This window comes from Belonocnema kinseyi, chromosome 6 (assembly GCF_010883055.1).
Source record: "Belonocnema kinseyi isolate 2016_QV_RU_SX_M_011 chromosome 6, B_treatae_v1, whole genome shotgun sequence".
NCBI classification, from domain to species: Eukaryota; Metazoa; Arthropoda; class Insecta; order Hymenoptera; family Cynipidae; genus Belonocnema; species Belonocnema kinseyi.
The window spans coordinates 74,358,063-74,375,387 of NC_046662.1; the positions used below are offsets into that span (position 1 = coordinate 74,358,063).

Consider the following 17,325-nt stretch of genomic DNA (forward strand, 5'->3'; position numbering starts at 1 on the left):
CAAAATTACCGCAAAGGTGGAGCAGCAGGATAAAAATAAAAAGGATTAAAAAAGTAAAGTTCAAGAGAGCCTCGTAAATTATGGAGACAGTGATAAAAGAAACTTGAGAACGAAATTTAAAAAGGAATAAAACAAAATCAGTGAAACTTTAAAATTAATTATTGTATTTTAAATTAAGTATACATAATAAGTTGTAACAGAAATAGTAGGCATCAAAAAGTCGGTTAAATATATAAAACAGGATTTATTTACATTATTAGTATATTAGTGAAATTAAATAATAAAATTAATGATTCCTTAAATTTCAGCATAAAATTTTGCAATTGAAAATATTTAACAAAAATTAAATAAAATCAATCAGCATATTCGACAATATTACCAATCGAAAAATCATATTTACAAATAGGCGAGGGTAGGAGGATATTCTCAACAACGATATTATAAACCTAGATTCGGTATCACTAACGAGCCTATTATAAGTTCCAAAAACTAAAAAAAGGGTGCACAGTCTTCCCCTTTTTTTCTTAGTTTCCTCTTTTTTCTTCAAATTCACCTTTTGCCCATATTCTCAAAAAACCTCCCCCTTTTCCCCTTTTCTCTTAAAATGTACAATATTTGAACTACGCGGAAAATTCTCTTAAATTACTAAGTGTAACCGTTATTATAGAAATTATGGCACTTAAATAAATTATTAATGAATGTTGATATCATTGTTGAAAATACGAAAACTGGACACAGAAGTTTTTATCCAATGTAAAATTGGAACAGTTACAAAATATGTAGTACTTTTTAAATACGTATTAGAAGGAGAATAACTTTCAGTTGAAATATACAAAGTTAATTACTTGTTGGCATTCGACAAAAGCGAGAAAAAAACTTAAATCAGTCAAATTTAACGATTTGAAATTAAAAATATTTCCAATTGGTTAAGAAATTATGATGATTTTTTTATATTTACAGCTTTTACTAGTGAGCAGTAATACAAAAATTACAAAATTTTAAAATAAATTTTTTGCTTATTAACAATTTTCTTGTAAATGTGCAAAAATATGTTTTCTGGATTCATACTTTTGTCGTGATTTAAGATTTTTGGGATTTCATTTTTTTTTCGATTTTGGAACGTCATAAACATCACGTCAAAAATGTTTCTCATGAATAAAAAATAATAACATGTTTCTTTGGTCCAAGCTGCGAAGAAATTTTAGTTTCGTATCAATCCAAAAAACATTTTTTATAATTGTCCGAAAAATTCTACATAAGGCAATTTTATTGAATTTTTAATATTTTTAATTGTGAAAATAAATAAGAGAACAGAATATATTAACGGACTTCAAAACAAATTTTTTTGCTTGTTTTGGTTTTCGACCCACAATTTGTGGCCCTCAACTCAAACTATTCGATAAATTTTAACATTTTTACTTGGCTCGACAGAAAAGTGCAATTTTAAATTTTAATTGGAAGTATTAATTATAGAAAGGAAGAAATTACAAATCTAACAAATAAATACTTAACTTATATAAATTCTTTAATGGCATAAATAATTGAAAATTATTTAAAAATATATATTATATATTGAAAAATATAATCCCCTTTTTCGTGAGAAAATTACCCTATTTTCCCTTTTTCGAGCTTCTTTTCAGCTGTGATCCCTGCCTAGGTTAAAAAGAGACAAGGGTATCTTCATCCCTTTTTAACTAACTAACCTTACTAGCGGACCTGTATAGGATGATTTATTGATTTTATTTTTAATAAATATTTTCAATTACAAACGTTCATTCTAAAATTTAAATAATCATAAATTTTATTATTAAATTTCAATCTTATACTAATAATGCAAGAAATCTCGTTTTCTACATTAGAGTGCTTTAAATGATTTGAAAAAAATATTTAATTGACTAATTACTTCGGTAACCTAAATTGACATAAATAATTGTTAATGATTGGCATAATAAGTTTATGATTTTGGAATACTCAAAATGCTCTGAAACTAAATTCAAAATCTAATTTTCGAGAAAAACTAATTCCCCATTTTGTCGTTTTTTGCTTAAAGTTGAACTGAATTAATTGACCCCAATAAGAAAACCCTACTATTTTTGGTTGAAAATTAATTCTTTTTCATTGACAGGTCTATTGTTATATTTATGGTTCAAAATAAATCTGTTATGGTTAAAAATTCAACTGTTTTCTAAAAAGTACATCTTTCTTAGATGAAAATTTAACTGTCTTATAAAATATTTGTTTTTTTTTCATTCGAAAATTCAACTGTTTGGTTGGAAATGTAACTATTTTTAGTACAAGTTAAATATTTTTTGTTTGAAATTCGATCGCTTGCCTACCTTCATAGGTGCAAATTCAAATTTTTGTTCAATGCAACTGTTTTGTTGAAAATTAATTTGTGGTGTTGAAAATTAATGTATTTAGTGAAAAATTATTTTTTGCGGTATTAAAAGTTAAATTTTTTCTAGAAAAATCCAAATTTTTAGCTAGAAAACTCAATTCTTTTATTGAAAATGCATATTGTTTGTTTGAAAATTTCACTATTTGGTTGAAAATGCAATATATTTTGTCTTTAAATCTTTTAAATACGATACCTACATTAATGTTATTTAACAGAGCTTATTCCTCTATTTTCTTAAAATCCAAAAAATTGCATTATATATTTTTCCTTGGAGTTCTAAAATTTGTAATTCTTTTCTAATTTTATATAATAAAGGAATGATTATTGAATTATTATTATTATTATTATTATAAAAGCTCAAAAGTCCACGGGGAAATGGCCTATTTTTGTTAAATTTTGAGTGGCCATCCTGATTATGAAACTCACATTTCAGAATCTCAAATTGGATTAAAATTCCCCTGATTTTTTTACAGCCAGTTAACGTGAGGAACTGGGAACTTCAGGTGCACTTCAAAGTTCACGGAAAAGGTAGAGAATTATTTGGCGATGGACTTGCAATTTGGTACGCAAAAGATAGAATGCAAGAAGGTCCTGTCTTCGGAAACAAGGACTTCTTCCAAGGCTTGGGGATTATCCTCGACACTTACAGCAATCATAATGGCCCGCATAATGTACGTATTTTTCAGCCGTAAGCTTTGTATTCCATTTAGTAAGAAACAATGCACGACATGCGGAAACATTTTTTTTATCTCTCATGCAAGCGGAAAGCAAATTACTCTAGTGAACTTTTCAGGATCCAAAAATGATGGTTCTTGTAGGGGGATATGCTAAAGTTTCAAAGAAAGTGAGTTGTAGCTAAAGTTAGAGGAAAACGTTAAATATTCTCAAAAAATATATTTTATCGTAGAAGAATTTCTTGTAGATAAAATAATTTCTCTCTCTTGCGAAATTTATATTTTTATGAAAAAAGGCTTATTCCAGAATAGATCGTCAAGACGTGTTAATGACGTAATTTAAAACAAGTTTATTACATATATGGATTTTTGTAGAATGGAACTTTACTATTCAGAAGTGTCAATATTTATTTCCCTTTTGAAAACAGATTTTTAAATGTTAATATGCGCTGCGAAAATGGAATTCGCGCTGAATCACAAAATGCTTCTATGTTGAGCGAAGACGTAAAAGAATTTAAACCAAAATTATATTGTCATTTGCAGAAGTACACATTCATTAAGTAAGAACATATTTTAATTCAATTGGAATTTCAATACAAGTAAATACAAAATACTGCTTCGAAATATCAAATTTTAAGGTTTTCAGCTTCATATTATTTCACCGACATTATTATGTAAAAATAATGAAACTCAAATTTATTGTAAAGAAATGTCCCTGATATTATTAATTTCACTGAAAATTGAGGAGAATTACATAACTATGCATAAAATAGGCATGTGAAAACCATGAGTTTTGTTAAAGCCTTTATTTTTCCCGTTGAAAATCCCCTAAGGACAATTTTACAGGACTCAGCACAAATAAATTTGAATGATTATCCTTTATTAAAAAAGATGTAATCACGAAATCTCGCATACATTTTTGGCGACACAATAAAGATCATTAATTTCCTGCACCATCAGTTTCACCTTTTTGGTTGAAAATTCAATCATTTGGTTGGAAACGCACCATCAACTTTACCTTTTTGGCAAAAAAGTCTATTGTTTCGTTGAAAATATAGCGTCAGTTTCGTATTTATATTATTGGTTAAAAATGCCATTGTTTATCAAAAGATTAATCTATTTTCACTATTTTATTGAAAATTAGTTTTTTTCTGGTTTAATTAAAATATACTTTTTTATCCTTCCTTAGGTGGGAAAGTGAACTATTTTCTTGAAATGTTCTTTTTTGTTGAAAATTAATTTTTTAACTGAAGATTTAACTATACCATTTTATGTCAAACTCCATCGCTGTGAATAAAAATGTAACTTTTTTGTTAAAAATTAATATTTGATAGAAAATTAATTTTCTTACTAGAAAGTTCATGTATTTGCTGCAAAATTCAAGTATGTATTTAGTTTATGGTGAACTTTTTTTTAAAGTTCATATTTTCAAGTTAAAAATTATACTATTTCGTAGAAAATTTGTCTCTTTTTGTAAAAATTTAATTTTTATGGTGAAAAATGCAACTGGTTGAAAAATAATCTTTTTGGATTCAAGAATCGCCTATTTTGTTGAAAATTCCGCTTTTTAAAAAATAATTTGAAGTTTCAAAACATTTTAAACAGAATGTGTATTTTCTAAAATTTGGAAACAAAATTCAGAAACGTTTCAAGTTTGAAGAGAATGACAAAATTTTCTTAAAATTCATGAAAAAATATAAAATGTTTCTTTATATTTAAAAATGAATTCTAAGAGAAAATTGCAAAAAATGGTGAAACATGTCAAATTATTTCCTAAAGTTTCGGAAATTAAAGCACCAAATTTTAATCAAATTTGATCAAGTTTAGGAGATATTTGAAAGTTTTGAAAAATAAAAATGTAATTTCAAGCTTGTAAAGATGTCAAAAAAATGTAAAGCAAAATGTGGATTTTTCAAGGTTTCTAGCATAGAACTGAGATATATTTTTTAGTTTCTTTTATTACGAAAGACCATTATAACGATTATTTATGTTAATTCTAAGTGAATTGTACATTCACTACGTTACAAAAACATTTAATTATGATTAAACTGGCGTAACAAAAGATTTTAAATATTTTTTTGTAATAACCCTTCAATAATAAATCATTAATTATTCGCTAAGACAAAAGACATTAGAAGTTATATCTAAGAATTCTTTACTAATTAGATCACCAGAAATAATTAACCAAAGATATGTTTATAAAAAATAACAACTTTCATATTAAACAAATTTGCGTAGATAATTAAGACATTTAAATTGTATTATATTTCCCATAGTGAGTGTAAACAATTTTTTAGAATAATTAACTGAAGAGGACCACCATAGGTTGCCGAAATGTCTAAAGCAATTTATAATTCAGTTTTATTTTTTTTTACTCATCTGTCTAATTACAAAAATATTATATATTTTTTAATCATAATAAAAAGGAAAAAAGAGATAGGATATTTGACTGATTCCATTTCAAATCATGCAATGAGGCCTGCATGAGGTTGTCAAGATATTGTGACATGAAAGTATGTTATTCTACATTCAAATTAAAGGAACACATGTTTCGCCGTTTGGCTGCAAAAAATTTTGTTCAGAAATAGTGAGCTGTTGAAGATAACCTTACAATTTCATTAAAACTGCCAAAATATTTTTCAAAATGATGTAGTTTTTTACCAAATATACACATTCGGTTGGTTTTCTTTCATGTGATGATAAATTTTGAGCTCTATCGAATGATCCAAGAAAAGTATCCAAATTTTCAAAATTCAGAGAATAGTGGCGGTTTTTCTGAAAATTTTGAAAATTGATTTTCTCAAAAAGGCCACTTTTAATTTTTTTATTTTGTTGTGGATTGTCGATAATATGAACCACGATTTCTCTAAGTTTGGCTTTTGGCAAACAATTTTTCTCCTATTGAAAAACAAAATTTCGAAAAAAATCTAAATTGTTCATTTTGTTCAAAAACTGCCGAAGAAAGGGGTAAATATCAAAGAAAAAAAGTTGTTTAGAAATGGATTTCCTTTAAAATTTCTTTTTTAACTTTATTAATATATAGCACCACATCAATTTATATAGTTAAAAAAAACGAAATACCAACAAAAAAATTAATTAATTTTACGAGTTGCTGTAATGTATCTGGATCGAAATAATCATGATTCAGTAAATAAGTATAAAAATTGATATGGTGGTATATATTTAAAAAGTGAAATAGGCTTTTTAAAGAAAATTCATTTCTAAATAACTTTTGTCCTTGATATTTACTTTTTTCTTGATTAGTTTTTGAAAAAATTAACAATTTTGATATTAGTTTGAAAAATGTTTTTTTTTTCAAATAGAAATAAATTTTTTACGTAAAGCAAAACTTGGGGAATATGTAGTCTATATTATCGAAAATCCATTTTAAAAAAGCTAAACAAATTTAAAGGTGGCCTTTTCGAGAAAATCCACTTTCAAAATATTTAGAAAAACTGTCATTTTCTCAATTTTGAAAATTTTCATATTTTTCTCGGATCATTTGATAGAGGTCAATGAAACTTTTTTCAGCCAAACAGGGAAACACTTGTTCCTTTATTTTTATTGTATAATAACATACTTCTATGCAAAAATATTCTGACAACTTCATGTAGACCTCACTGCATGGCTCGAAATGGAATCAGTCAATTACAACCGGGAAATAACCGTGAATATAAAAATCTCAAGCTTCAAGGATGTCTTTAGATGGTTCAACTCTGCTCATCCCATAAATTTTTTTATGGGACCTCATATTGTTTATATGTCAGAATATGTAAAAAGTCGTGTGATCTTAAACAATTTTTATTCGGTTGTAAGCAAGGCAAGAAGAATAAAGGTAGCTCGTTAAATTCGATTGCTTTAGTTTCCAAATTCCACAATTTTGTAAAATTGAAGTTATCGTAAATATTAGGCTCTTTTTGTTCTTTCCGGATAAGGGAAATACAAAGATTTAATGTTAAATTTGAAGTTAAATAGTTACCAAAAAATAATGAAAAATTGATTGATTTTTTAACAAAGCTTTTCAATTTGACAAAATTATTGATTTGAAAACTTTATATCTATCTTTAGAATAAAGTTAAAGGTAATTTTTTTTACATAATGATGACTGAGAAGTATCAGGTTGAAAACCTCAAGATTTGACATTTCGAAGTATTATTTTGCATCTGATTTTTGTATTAAAATTCGTACTCAAATGAAATTTGTTCTTACAAAAATGAAATTTTAATTCTATGAGTCATAATATAATTCTGGTTTGATTCAATTATGCTGCGGTGTGTAAGGGCGTAAATCTCAAATTCGGAAATGTGTTTTATTAGTTTAATAATATGTTACATGACGAGTTGGGTTATACAGGCCTTTCCGGGGAGATCAATGTTTGCAAGACGAGTTGTAAAACCATGGCCGAAGCCAACCTTGAATGGTCGAAGGCCATGGCTTTTCAGTTCATGGTTGCGAATATTGAGCTCCACGCGAGTACCTGTCTAACCCTTCGAGTGATGTACGATATTTTTATTCAAAATCGGTATGTTATGAGACTGTATAGCCGTCTGAAAAATGAGTCGTGTTGTTTATAATATCTGTGTTTGTAAAAACATACATATTTTGCGTTATTCAGTGGTCATTTGTGGAACTAGTAATCTGTCTGTCTAGCGGCGTTTGGAACTAATAATCTTTCAGCAGCTGAAACCTTTTGGTAAAGGGCTATCTGTTCTTTTCACAGCTCGAAACTAATTCATTAATTTTTTTAAGTAGATGCGTTAAAGTTAGACATATTTTTGTGTCTCCTGAAAACATTCGATTTTTCTCACTTACGCCATTATAACGCGATCTACTCTAGAATGACCTCAAGTTAACAGTTTTAATTCGACTGAGGCCTCTAGTCCGTGAATGCTCCAGTCCTTGCACGAGAATGGCCGGGTCGCGGAGTGGCCGGAATGAGTCGTTGACCAATCAGAAACTCTCGAGCCGAAATCAGCCGAACATGCCCAATATCTTTGAACATGCCTCGGAATGTCCGTAACCCGGAATGACCGAAACGCCAATCACAGAGCACCTTCGAACAGATGAAAAAGTGCATTCTTGTCAAAGGCACCCTGTGATTGGTGTCACGGTCATTTCGGGTTACGGTCATTCCGGTGCATATGTTTGACAACTTTGGAAATTTTGAAAACTTCGGCTGAATTCGACTCGAGAACGGCACTGTTTCCGTGAAACGTTCCTGATTGACCAACGCCTCATTTCGGCTATTCCGAGATCCGGCCATTCTGGTGCACGGATTGGAGGCCTGATTTGAATTTGAAAATGAAAGTTGTGAACGCGAATGCTCTTTAATTTTGAACTTCGAATTTCTTATTCTGTTTAATTTGTGTAGTTTTATGTTTAAGTGGCTTCATATTTAGATTTTATATTGTACGTTTATAAATTTAGGAGCTGTTAAATTAATATACTTTTCTCTTTGGACGTTGTTATATTTAAGGGTTACTTAATATTTTTAGTTCCTTTATTTTGGTATCTGTCGATTTAAAACAGCCTGTCCAATATTTTCCCTGAAATATCCCTTTTTATTTTTGAAGTAAGAATCGCCTATTTTGAAAATTGTCCCTCAAATTCGTCTATTATAGATTAAAATAAGAACGTCCCGAGGGGTTGATCACTTTTGAAATATGGTGTAAATTCCTTCCTGAAATATGTGAAATCTTTTTGAAATATTTCTAAATCTTTGAAAACTTTTGAAATTTTTACCATTTTTAAGTATTTTTAATATTTACGTTTAAAAAATTTTAAGTTTCTCTTTAAAAATTTATTTTTATATTTTCACTCATAATTTATTATAGACAAGTAAAAACAGAGTAAACACGAATAATTCTTCCATTTTTCAAATAATAAATCAAATAGAAATATTTTTCAGTTGATTAATAAATCCTCTATTATAAATTAAACCCATAAAATATAAAATTATAACAAGCGAACTAAATGTTTTAGAACACAAATCATAATTTTAAGAAGTTCAATTCTTAATACAGTTTTTTTTCTCAATATAAAAACAGAGATGATAATTGATTAATAATTATTAATTAATTAATAATTAATTAATAATAATAATAATAATATATGGAAAAAATTAATTAAATTAAATTAATAGTTCAGGCACTATAATTTTTCATTAATTAAAATTAAATACTTTTCTTTGATTTGCGCTCTTGATTAAGGATTATCTACTGTAGGAAGCTTTTCGCTATGCATACTCATGTTCGTTCAATATCAAGTTTCTGCTTAAAAATTTATTTTTATAGTGTGTATAGTGTGAATCATGGTGTATTATTGGCAAATACGAAAGATATATTCTCAGAATTATTAAATTATGAATTAAATAAGAATTTTTTCCAGTAGATTGATACATCCTTTTTTATCAATTAAAACCACAAATGCCATAATTATAGTAATCAAACTAAATATTTTAAATAGCAAATAATGCGTAATTTAAATCACAAAATAAAACTTTTCTAAATAATTGTGAAATCTTCAAATCTGATGTACACTTAGAATTCGAGACGAAAAAGGATAAATTTTTCTACAAACAGGACATTAAAAATTTTGTATTGCATTAGCTAAAGACTTAATAAATTTCATCAAAAGCAAAATTCAGAATTTTGTCATCTAAATTTAAATTTATATCAACAATAATTATAAAATGTATAGTATGATAACAGCATTGCATTGTTTCTAGGTTCTTAATAGTTTTATTAAACTCAAATTTTCTTATGAATATGTATATTTACATTTATTGTAATTTATGTTCTTAATCCTTAAACGGTACACTGGTGCGAATTCGCACCCGAAGTTTTTCATTTTGTTGGCATTTACGCAAGCACAGCTGCAGCGGATTATCCCCAGATATATTAAATATGTATGTTAAATATGTGTCATGTATGCTAGTTTTTTATGATATGTTTAATATATTAAATATTTAATATTAACATTGCAAACAAGCCTGTTCGTGCCAGTGTACCGTTTACATATGCTGGGTTGGAGTGTAACGTTTGAGGGTTAAAATAGTCCCCTAAAATGCCTCTATTTTTCCATTTCAAGTCCCCTATTTTTCCTAAAATATTCTTTAAAATCACTGTGAAGCCTGCAGAATAAAGCTTTAGGTGCATGAAAAATTACCTAATTTACAGATTCTATTTTAAAAAGATGGTTTATGACAATTCATTTTTGTTAACAGCATCAACATCCCTACATATCAGCGATGATTAACAACGGAACTCTTCATTACGACCATGACAGAGACGGAACTCACACACAACTCGCAGGCTGTGAAGCGAAATTCAGGAACCTTGAACAAGATACCCTCATTGCTGTGCGGTATGAAAGAGATACCTTGACAGGTACGTAAGTTTTATCTCAATTCCTTGATGCATGAAAGGCACACGAGATGATAGTTGATGTTCTTGAATGAAGCAGTTCAATTTTAATTTCAAACGCATTTTCAGTATAAAATCATTTTAAATACAGGGCTCGCATCGTACTACTCTTTTCTTTAGAGAGAAATGCATCTAATCGACGGTTTTCCGTTTTCCTCCAATGTTTCGATTTTAATCACAATACAACTTTTTTAAACTACAAAAAGGGTACTATTTTATTTGAGAACATTAAAAATGGAATAATTTTTCATGGAAGTTTTATACTCAATCATTCAATCATTCTTTTTGGTTAAAAATAACGATTATTTCATTTAAGATTTTATTATTTTGTTGAAAATTCATCTATATTTGTATTCAAAGTCCAAATATTTGATAAAAAATTCCACTGTTTATTCAAATATATTTTCTAAATATTTAACCATTTGTTAAAGATTAATTTTTTGTTGTTGAAAATGATCAATTTGTTTAAAATCCAACTTCTAAGGCTGTTGATTCAGTTGTCTCCTAAAAAAAGTTGTATTTTTCTTTGAAAATGAAATTTTCTTCAGTTCAATCATTTTGTTAAAATTTCATGTATCTTTGTTGAAATTCATCTTTTTTGTTCAATTTCATCCTTGGGTTGAAATATCGTCTCTTATGATTGAAAATTCAACAAATTTATTGAAAATATAGTATATTTCAACTTGAAATATTAGGAATTTAAAGCATTTCATGATTAATTAAATATTGTATCTATACTTATTTTATTTTAAATATTTCTTTAAATATATATTTTCGTAAAAAATACCTATTTCCCCTTTCTCGAGAGCATTTTGAACGGTGAATTCTAAATAATTACAAATTTAATAATTTCATATTCAAATTATACAGTCTAAAATTTAAGGCCTTAATCGTAAAGTAATTTTAGGTTTAGAATGTTCAAAATGAATTTTTCTTTAATTGCTATTGTTAAAAAATTGTTTTAAATTTAAAGTTTATTTTCATTATGCAAATAATATTTAAACAGGGATGAGAATTATGTACTCTATACTTTTAAACAAATAAAATTATTAATTCAATCATTCAGTGTCTTATACTTTTTATTAAACATATTTGTTTAATAATTCTAGGACAGAATAAAAAATGAAACGCACTTGAAATTATTTAAAATTAAAAGAAGTTTCAAGTTTTTAAATATTAACCAACTTGCTAACCCAAACACATCAGACTTGCGCAGATATAATAAAAATCTAGATGTCATCGATAGTTCAGGTAAAATTCTACTAAATAATTCTCGATTTTAGAAAATAAACTGAAAATTTTTTTTGAAGAAAATGTAGGTTTTCAAACTCAAAAATTTGGATGCTTAAAGTTTAAAAGGTTTCCGTTTTAACATTTGGAAAATTGTATGAAAATTAGAAGTGTCTCAATTTATAACTAATTTCATTTGATTAAACACATCGCAACATCGCCAGTTGAAAGAGATACCTTTCAATTTTCAAAGCTCGTAAATTAGAGAATAAAAGTATCAAAAAGCTTTAATTGTATAGATTACTTGATCCTAAAATAAATTTCTATTTTAATACTGAATATAATTTTATGTTGAGTTTATTTATGTAGGATGTTAGTAAAAATTCTTAATACAGTAAGCTCTTACCCAGAAGCCTCTTGGCTTTCATCGTGGATTACGTCCATTTCAGCCAGTCTTATTTTTTTAACATTCTCTTCTCTTTTAGTATAACTATTACAGAATCCCGATATCTGATTGTCTAAAGCTGAAAAAATAAGAAGCAGACTGCGAATTTAGATTCGTTTTTTAAAATCCGAAGCTTGAGGATTGAATTCCGAACGCAGTCTGATATACAGATCTGGATTCAGTTTTAATCTCCTTCTCTTCTGATTCAGTTACCACTTCCAGGCATATAATAGCACTAGCATGATTATCAAAAGAATCTAATTTCAAAGTTAATAACGACGCAATTCTCGGAAACCGAAAAAAAATCTAACGATCAACTTTGGAGAAGGCACTCTCAAATGCCTCCATTCAAACTAAAAAAAAAAATAAATAAATAAATAAAAGAGGAAAGAAGACAACCTCCAAATCGCCTTTCTTTTTCTTTCTTTCGTCTCCTTTTATTCACGCTTTATGACGAGTAAAAAACATTTACAAGATATCTACCAACGTTTCGGTGTTCATCAAACAACCTTTTTAAGGCAACAAAAACAAAATGTTTCAACAAGCCAAACTCATGTGGAACCCAGGGTGTTCTTCCCATGAGATCTGACTGAAGACTAAAACCAATTGTGACCCCAAAAAAATAGAATTATAAAAAACGCGAGAAAAAAATAAGAAAGGAGATTTGAACATGTTCTTCTTTTTCGTTCCCTTTATTTATATTTTTTTTATTTGAATGGAATCTCTTGTCCAAATTTGATAGTTGGATTTTTGCTTTTTTTAACTGCCAAGAATTTAGTGGTTAAATTTGAATGATGAATGTTAAAGATAAATTAAAATTTTTATTTGTTTTGAATTTAATTTCTGTAATAATTTTAAATTTGACAGAACTTTCAATGTTCAGCTTAGGAGCTTTAAAAGAAATAGACCGTGAGCAAAATATCTCGTTGACAATGGATTTTCTTTACTTAATTTTTCTTTCTATATCTAGTATCAACTATTATGGGAACCGATGATAAATGGAAGGAGTGCCTCTCTGTGAAAGGAATAAAGTTGCCAACGGGTTACTATTTTGGAATGTCAGCGACCACAGGCGATCTTTCCGATAATCATGATATATTATCGGTTCGCATGTTTGAAATAGATTTGCCAAATGAGGCAAGTTTCTCGGCATTATTTTCTTTCATTAATACATTTTTATTCTCTTGGAAAAATAAGTTTTAACTGATTTTTTTTGCAGCCTAAGGATAACGAAGATAGGGCGAGCATACTTCCCTCAGCAACGTTTTTCGAAGCTCCAAGAGGTGAGAAACATAGCATTTAAATTTAGTTGATTACAATTTTTAGTTTGTTAAATTATTGTATATTCCTCGAACAGCTGACACTGAAATCAAAATGTCTCCAACAAGTTTGCTACAAAATCCCAATTGAGAGCTCCGCTAACTTTTCCTCACATTTTCCTGACCAATTTTTGATTTTCCCTGACTGTTCTAAATTTTTCTTCTACGAATGAAAACAAACCTTACACGTAGGAGATCAATAATGTTAAGGCAAATATTTTTTTTTTTTTAAATTGATCTTAAAGAATTTTAGCGACAACAGTCATGCATAAGTATATGAGGCGTCATCCATAAATTACGTAAGACATACGTAAAATACATGCATTTTCAACCAATAGTGGAGTTTTCAATTCTAAAAGATAAATTTTGAACAAAAAATGGAGAAATTAAATTTTAATTTAAAACATTTAATCTTCAACCAAGAAAAAAAATAATTTTTAACAAAATACTTAAATTTTTATTTAAAGTGATGCATCGTCGATCAAAAAGAGGTTTCAATGAAAAGCGTAATAGTTTATATTTTAACGAAAAAAATTAATTTTCAAACAAAAATAGATTAATTAAATCAGAAAATACGAATTTTTAATCTAAAATGAGGAATTTTCAACAAAGGAGTTGCATTTACAACCAAAAAAGATTGGTCACTCAATAAAAAAAGAAATCTCATTCAAAATGTTTAAACGTCAAGACAAAGAGACGAATTTCCTACAAAAAAGTTGAGCTTACAACTTACAAAACATGAATTTTTAACAAACAAGTCAAATTTTCAACCCAAAAACATTAATTTTCTACTAGAATAATCTAGTTTTAAAAAAAAAAATTAATTTCCAACAACAACAAAATCCAAGAAAAAATCGAATGGTTACATTTCCAGTTACAAAATTAATTTTCAGCTAAAAAACAAAAAAATTTTAACAATATAATTAAATTTTCAAACGAATAAATAATTTTTTAACTAAATAATGAATCTTTAACAACAAAAATGAATTTGTAACTAAATAGTTGAACTTTTAATCTAAAAGATGAATTTTCTATCAAAATCGGCAACTTATCAACAAAATACATAAATTTTCCACTAAAAAAAATAAAATTGTAATAAAAACTAGAATAGTTCAATTTTCAATTAGACAAAATAATACTAATTTCAGTTATATAAAATAAAGTTTTGAAAACAAATGGAATAGTTAAATTTTCAGTTGAAGAAGTGAATTTTTAACCCAAAGTATTAAGATATTACCAAAGAACCAATTATTTTCAACCAATTATTTAAATTTTTTAAGGAATTTTCTACCTAAAAAATGAATTTTTAATAAAAAGCGACCAATTTCCAACAAAATACATCAATTTTCTACTAAAATAGATACATTTTATACCAAAAATTAAGCAGTTCAATTTCCATTTAGATACAGTAGTAATAATAGTTTAAGAAATATAAAATAAATTTTTTGCAAATAATGAATAGTTCAACTTTCAGTTAAAGAAGTGAATTTTCTACACAAAATATTAAGTGTTTTTTTAAAAAAGATCAGTTTTCTAATAAAGATAGAATAGTTAAATTCTCAGTAATGTAATTCGTTTTTAACCAAACACAATAAAAATTAAACGCAATAATTCAAGTTTCAACTAAAAAGATTGAATGTCTATCAATAATTAAATTGTCAGTTACAAATATAATCTTCAATAACAAAATTAATTTAAAAACAAAATTCTTTTCATCCAAAGCGGTTACATTTTAACGAAGAGGATTAATTGTCTGCCAGAACAGATTAATTTTTAACAAAACACATGAATTTTCGACCAATTGTTTGAATTTTCAAAAGAATTTTCAACTAAACAGTTGTGATTTGTAATGAAACAAATATGCAATTTGTAGCAAAATCGATGAATTTTCAATAAAACAGTTGAATTTTCAATCGAAAAGAAAGACTTTAATCAGTATGGTTGTATTTTCAAGAAAGAAATCAAATTAACTTAAACTTCAGTTTATCGATAATTTCCTGACTGTTAGGTTTTCTCTGACATTATCTGTTTTTACCTGATCAGTCTTAAATTCCCTGACTTACCCTGACTTTCTGGAATTTCATGTCTTGTAGTATTTCATGTCTTTGCATTTCAGAACACGTAGAGGATCCAAAGCCAGCACCGGCGAGTGGAATCAAGACCTTCTTCGCGATGCTCCTTTGTGCCTTGGTCATAATCGTCTTTGTCATTATAGCGATAATGGTATACCAAAAACGAGCAGAACAGAGTAGAAAGCGACTGTATTAGCATATTTCAATCCCAAAGTGAAACGCTTTCCTAGAAGCTATTCTTCAGACTGCTTCATCTTCCACCTCGAAAATGAGACTCTCTTCGAGTTTGCGACGAATGCTTAGCTAAAAAAGACAATTTTACACAGTTCCACAGCAAATAAGTCTGTTTTCGCGCCAGTGAGTCGTTTATAAATTAAACAGAGTTGTAGTGGACATCTTTTTTTGTGCGTAATAACTACTCTGGTCATGAAATAAGTTTAATGTTAATAGCAGGGATTCTTGTATCCGAATACCTGTGAAAATGAAGTGTGAATTGATGTCTAAATATTCTTTATTAGTAAGAAGCGAAAGCGAAAACATAAATTCGCCCGTGATCCTGTGAGAAGAGCTCGTTTTGCTACATCACAAACAATTTTTAAACATAGAAGCGGGTACTGATCATGTGTTGTTAGTATTTATTATAGAAATTCCAAAGATCGAGTGACAATTCCTCTATGATCACCGTGGTGTTCACGAATTTACAGAAAACAATAACTATTTGTATTTTTCAGTGTCTTTTCTATCTGCACTCATTGAACAAGCTGACCATTTCGCGAGATCATCGATTACAATTTTTAAGGCCAATGAATGTATACACTTCCAACTTAGGAGATTGGTTTTAGAGAAAGATTGGCTAAGTTTTTTACTTGGCCATGCGTTATCAAAGATTAGCACAGAAGGAGAAACTTTAACGATATAAATTTTATACCTGTACATAAAAGGAATGAATTGAGACTCGACAGAGTCAAATTAATCTAGGTTTTCTTTGAAGTGTGACAACTTTTTTATGTCAAGTTTGAAAGGTGTGGGGAATTTTCCTTAGCAAAGATATTGTTTCAGAGATGAATGTCCTAATTTTAAGAACACGTGTAATATAAAAGTTTTAAAGGAGCGAATAAACAATTCTCTCAATTTGGCAACTTATTCTTTCAAATCATTGCAAAATTTTTCAATATTTTTCAATCGTAGTGAAATTGAAAAATTAATCATATTTACAACATTATTAGTCGATTACATTTAATTTACTAATAAAGATGCAAATAATTTTTTAACATAGAGTCTTTAAGAAAAAGAATAAAATAATACAATTTCAGAATAAAATTTAGAAACTCCATATATATTCACTTCAGCTTAATAAAGATGACTTCGTCCGTAAACAGTAAATATTTAATCCAAAACGACGAATTTTCGAATATGAATGTGACTTTAGCCAAATATAATGTTTGACAAATGATTAAATTTTCAAGAAAATATTTGATTTTTCAAACAGATACTTGAGTTTTTTTACTTAGAATGATAAATTATCTACCAAATAGTCCAATTTTGCAGAAAAAAATGATTTTACTTCAACGAAAAAAAAAATGAATTTTTAACAACAATAAATCATTTTAAACCTAGTATTAGAATTTTTAAACAAACGGTTGCATTTTTAACGTACACAGATGAATTGTCAAGAAAAAATGTGATATTATTTTCAATATCTCAACTAAATAAGCAGAATTTTATATCAACAAAGATAAATTTTAAAACTAGAGACACCTATT

The 17,325-nt window shown here is 27.7% G+C and overlaps 2 protein-coding genes across 3 annotated transcripts in view; one reads left to right on the forward strand and one right to left on the reverse strand.

Moving 5' to 3' along the window:
- LOC117175669 (muscle M-line assembly protein unc-89-like) overlaps nucleotides 1-12,310 on the reverse strand; it is a 26,139-nt gene extending 13,829 nt beyond the window's left edge. The window contains exon 1 of the mRNA XM_033365397.1: nucleotides 12,133-12,310. Within this exon, the coding sequence (XP_033221288.1) occupies nucleotides 12,133-12,170 (38 nt within the window). The 5' untranslated portion in view covers nucleotides 12,171-12,310. The remainder of the gene's footprint in view (nucleotides 1-12,132) is intronic.
- Nucleotides 1-16,693, forward strand: part of LOC117175671 (vesicular integral-membrane protein VIP36) — a 20,573-nt gene extending 3,880 nt beyond the window's left edge. The window contains exons 3-7 of one of the 2 annotated variants that reach the window (XM_033365398.1): nucleotides 2,872-3,069; nucleotides 10,298-10,460; nucleotides 13,142-13,308; nucleotides 13,391-13,454; nucleotides 15,607-16,693. In XM_033365398.1, coding sequence (XP_033221289.1) covers nucleotides 2,872-3,069; nucleotides 10,298-10,460; nucleotides 13,142-13,308; nucleotides 13,391-13,454; nucleotides 15,607-15,758 — 744 coding nt within the window. In that variant the 3' untranslated portion in view covers nucleotides 15,759-16,693. The remainder of the gene's footprint in view (nucleotides 1-2,871; nucleotides 3,070-10,297; nucleotides 10,461-13,141; nucleotides 13,309-13,390; nucleotides 13,455-15,606) is intronic. The other variant, XM_033365399.1, reaches the window with a different exon arrangement.
- The last annotated feature ends 632 nt before the right edge of the window (nucleotides 16,694-17,325 follow it).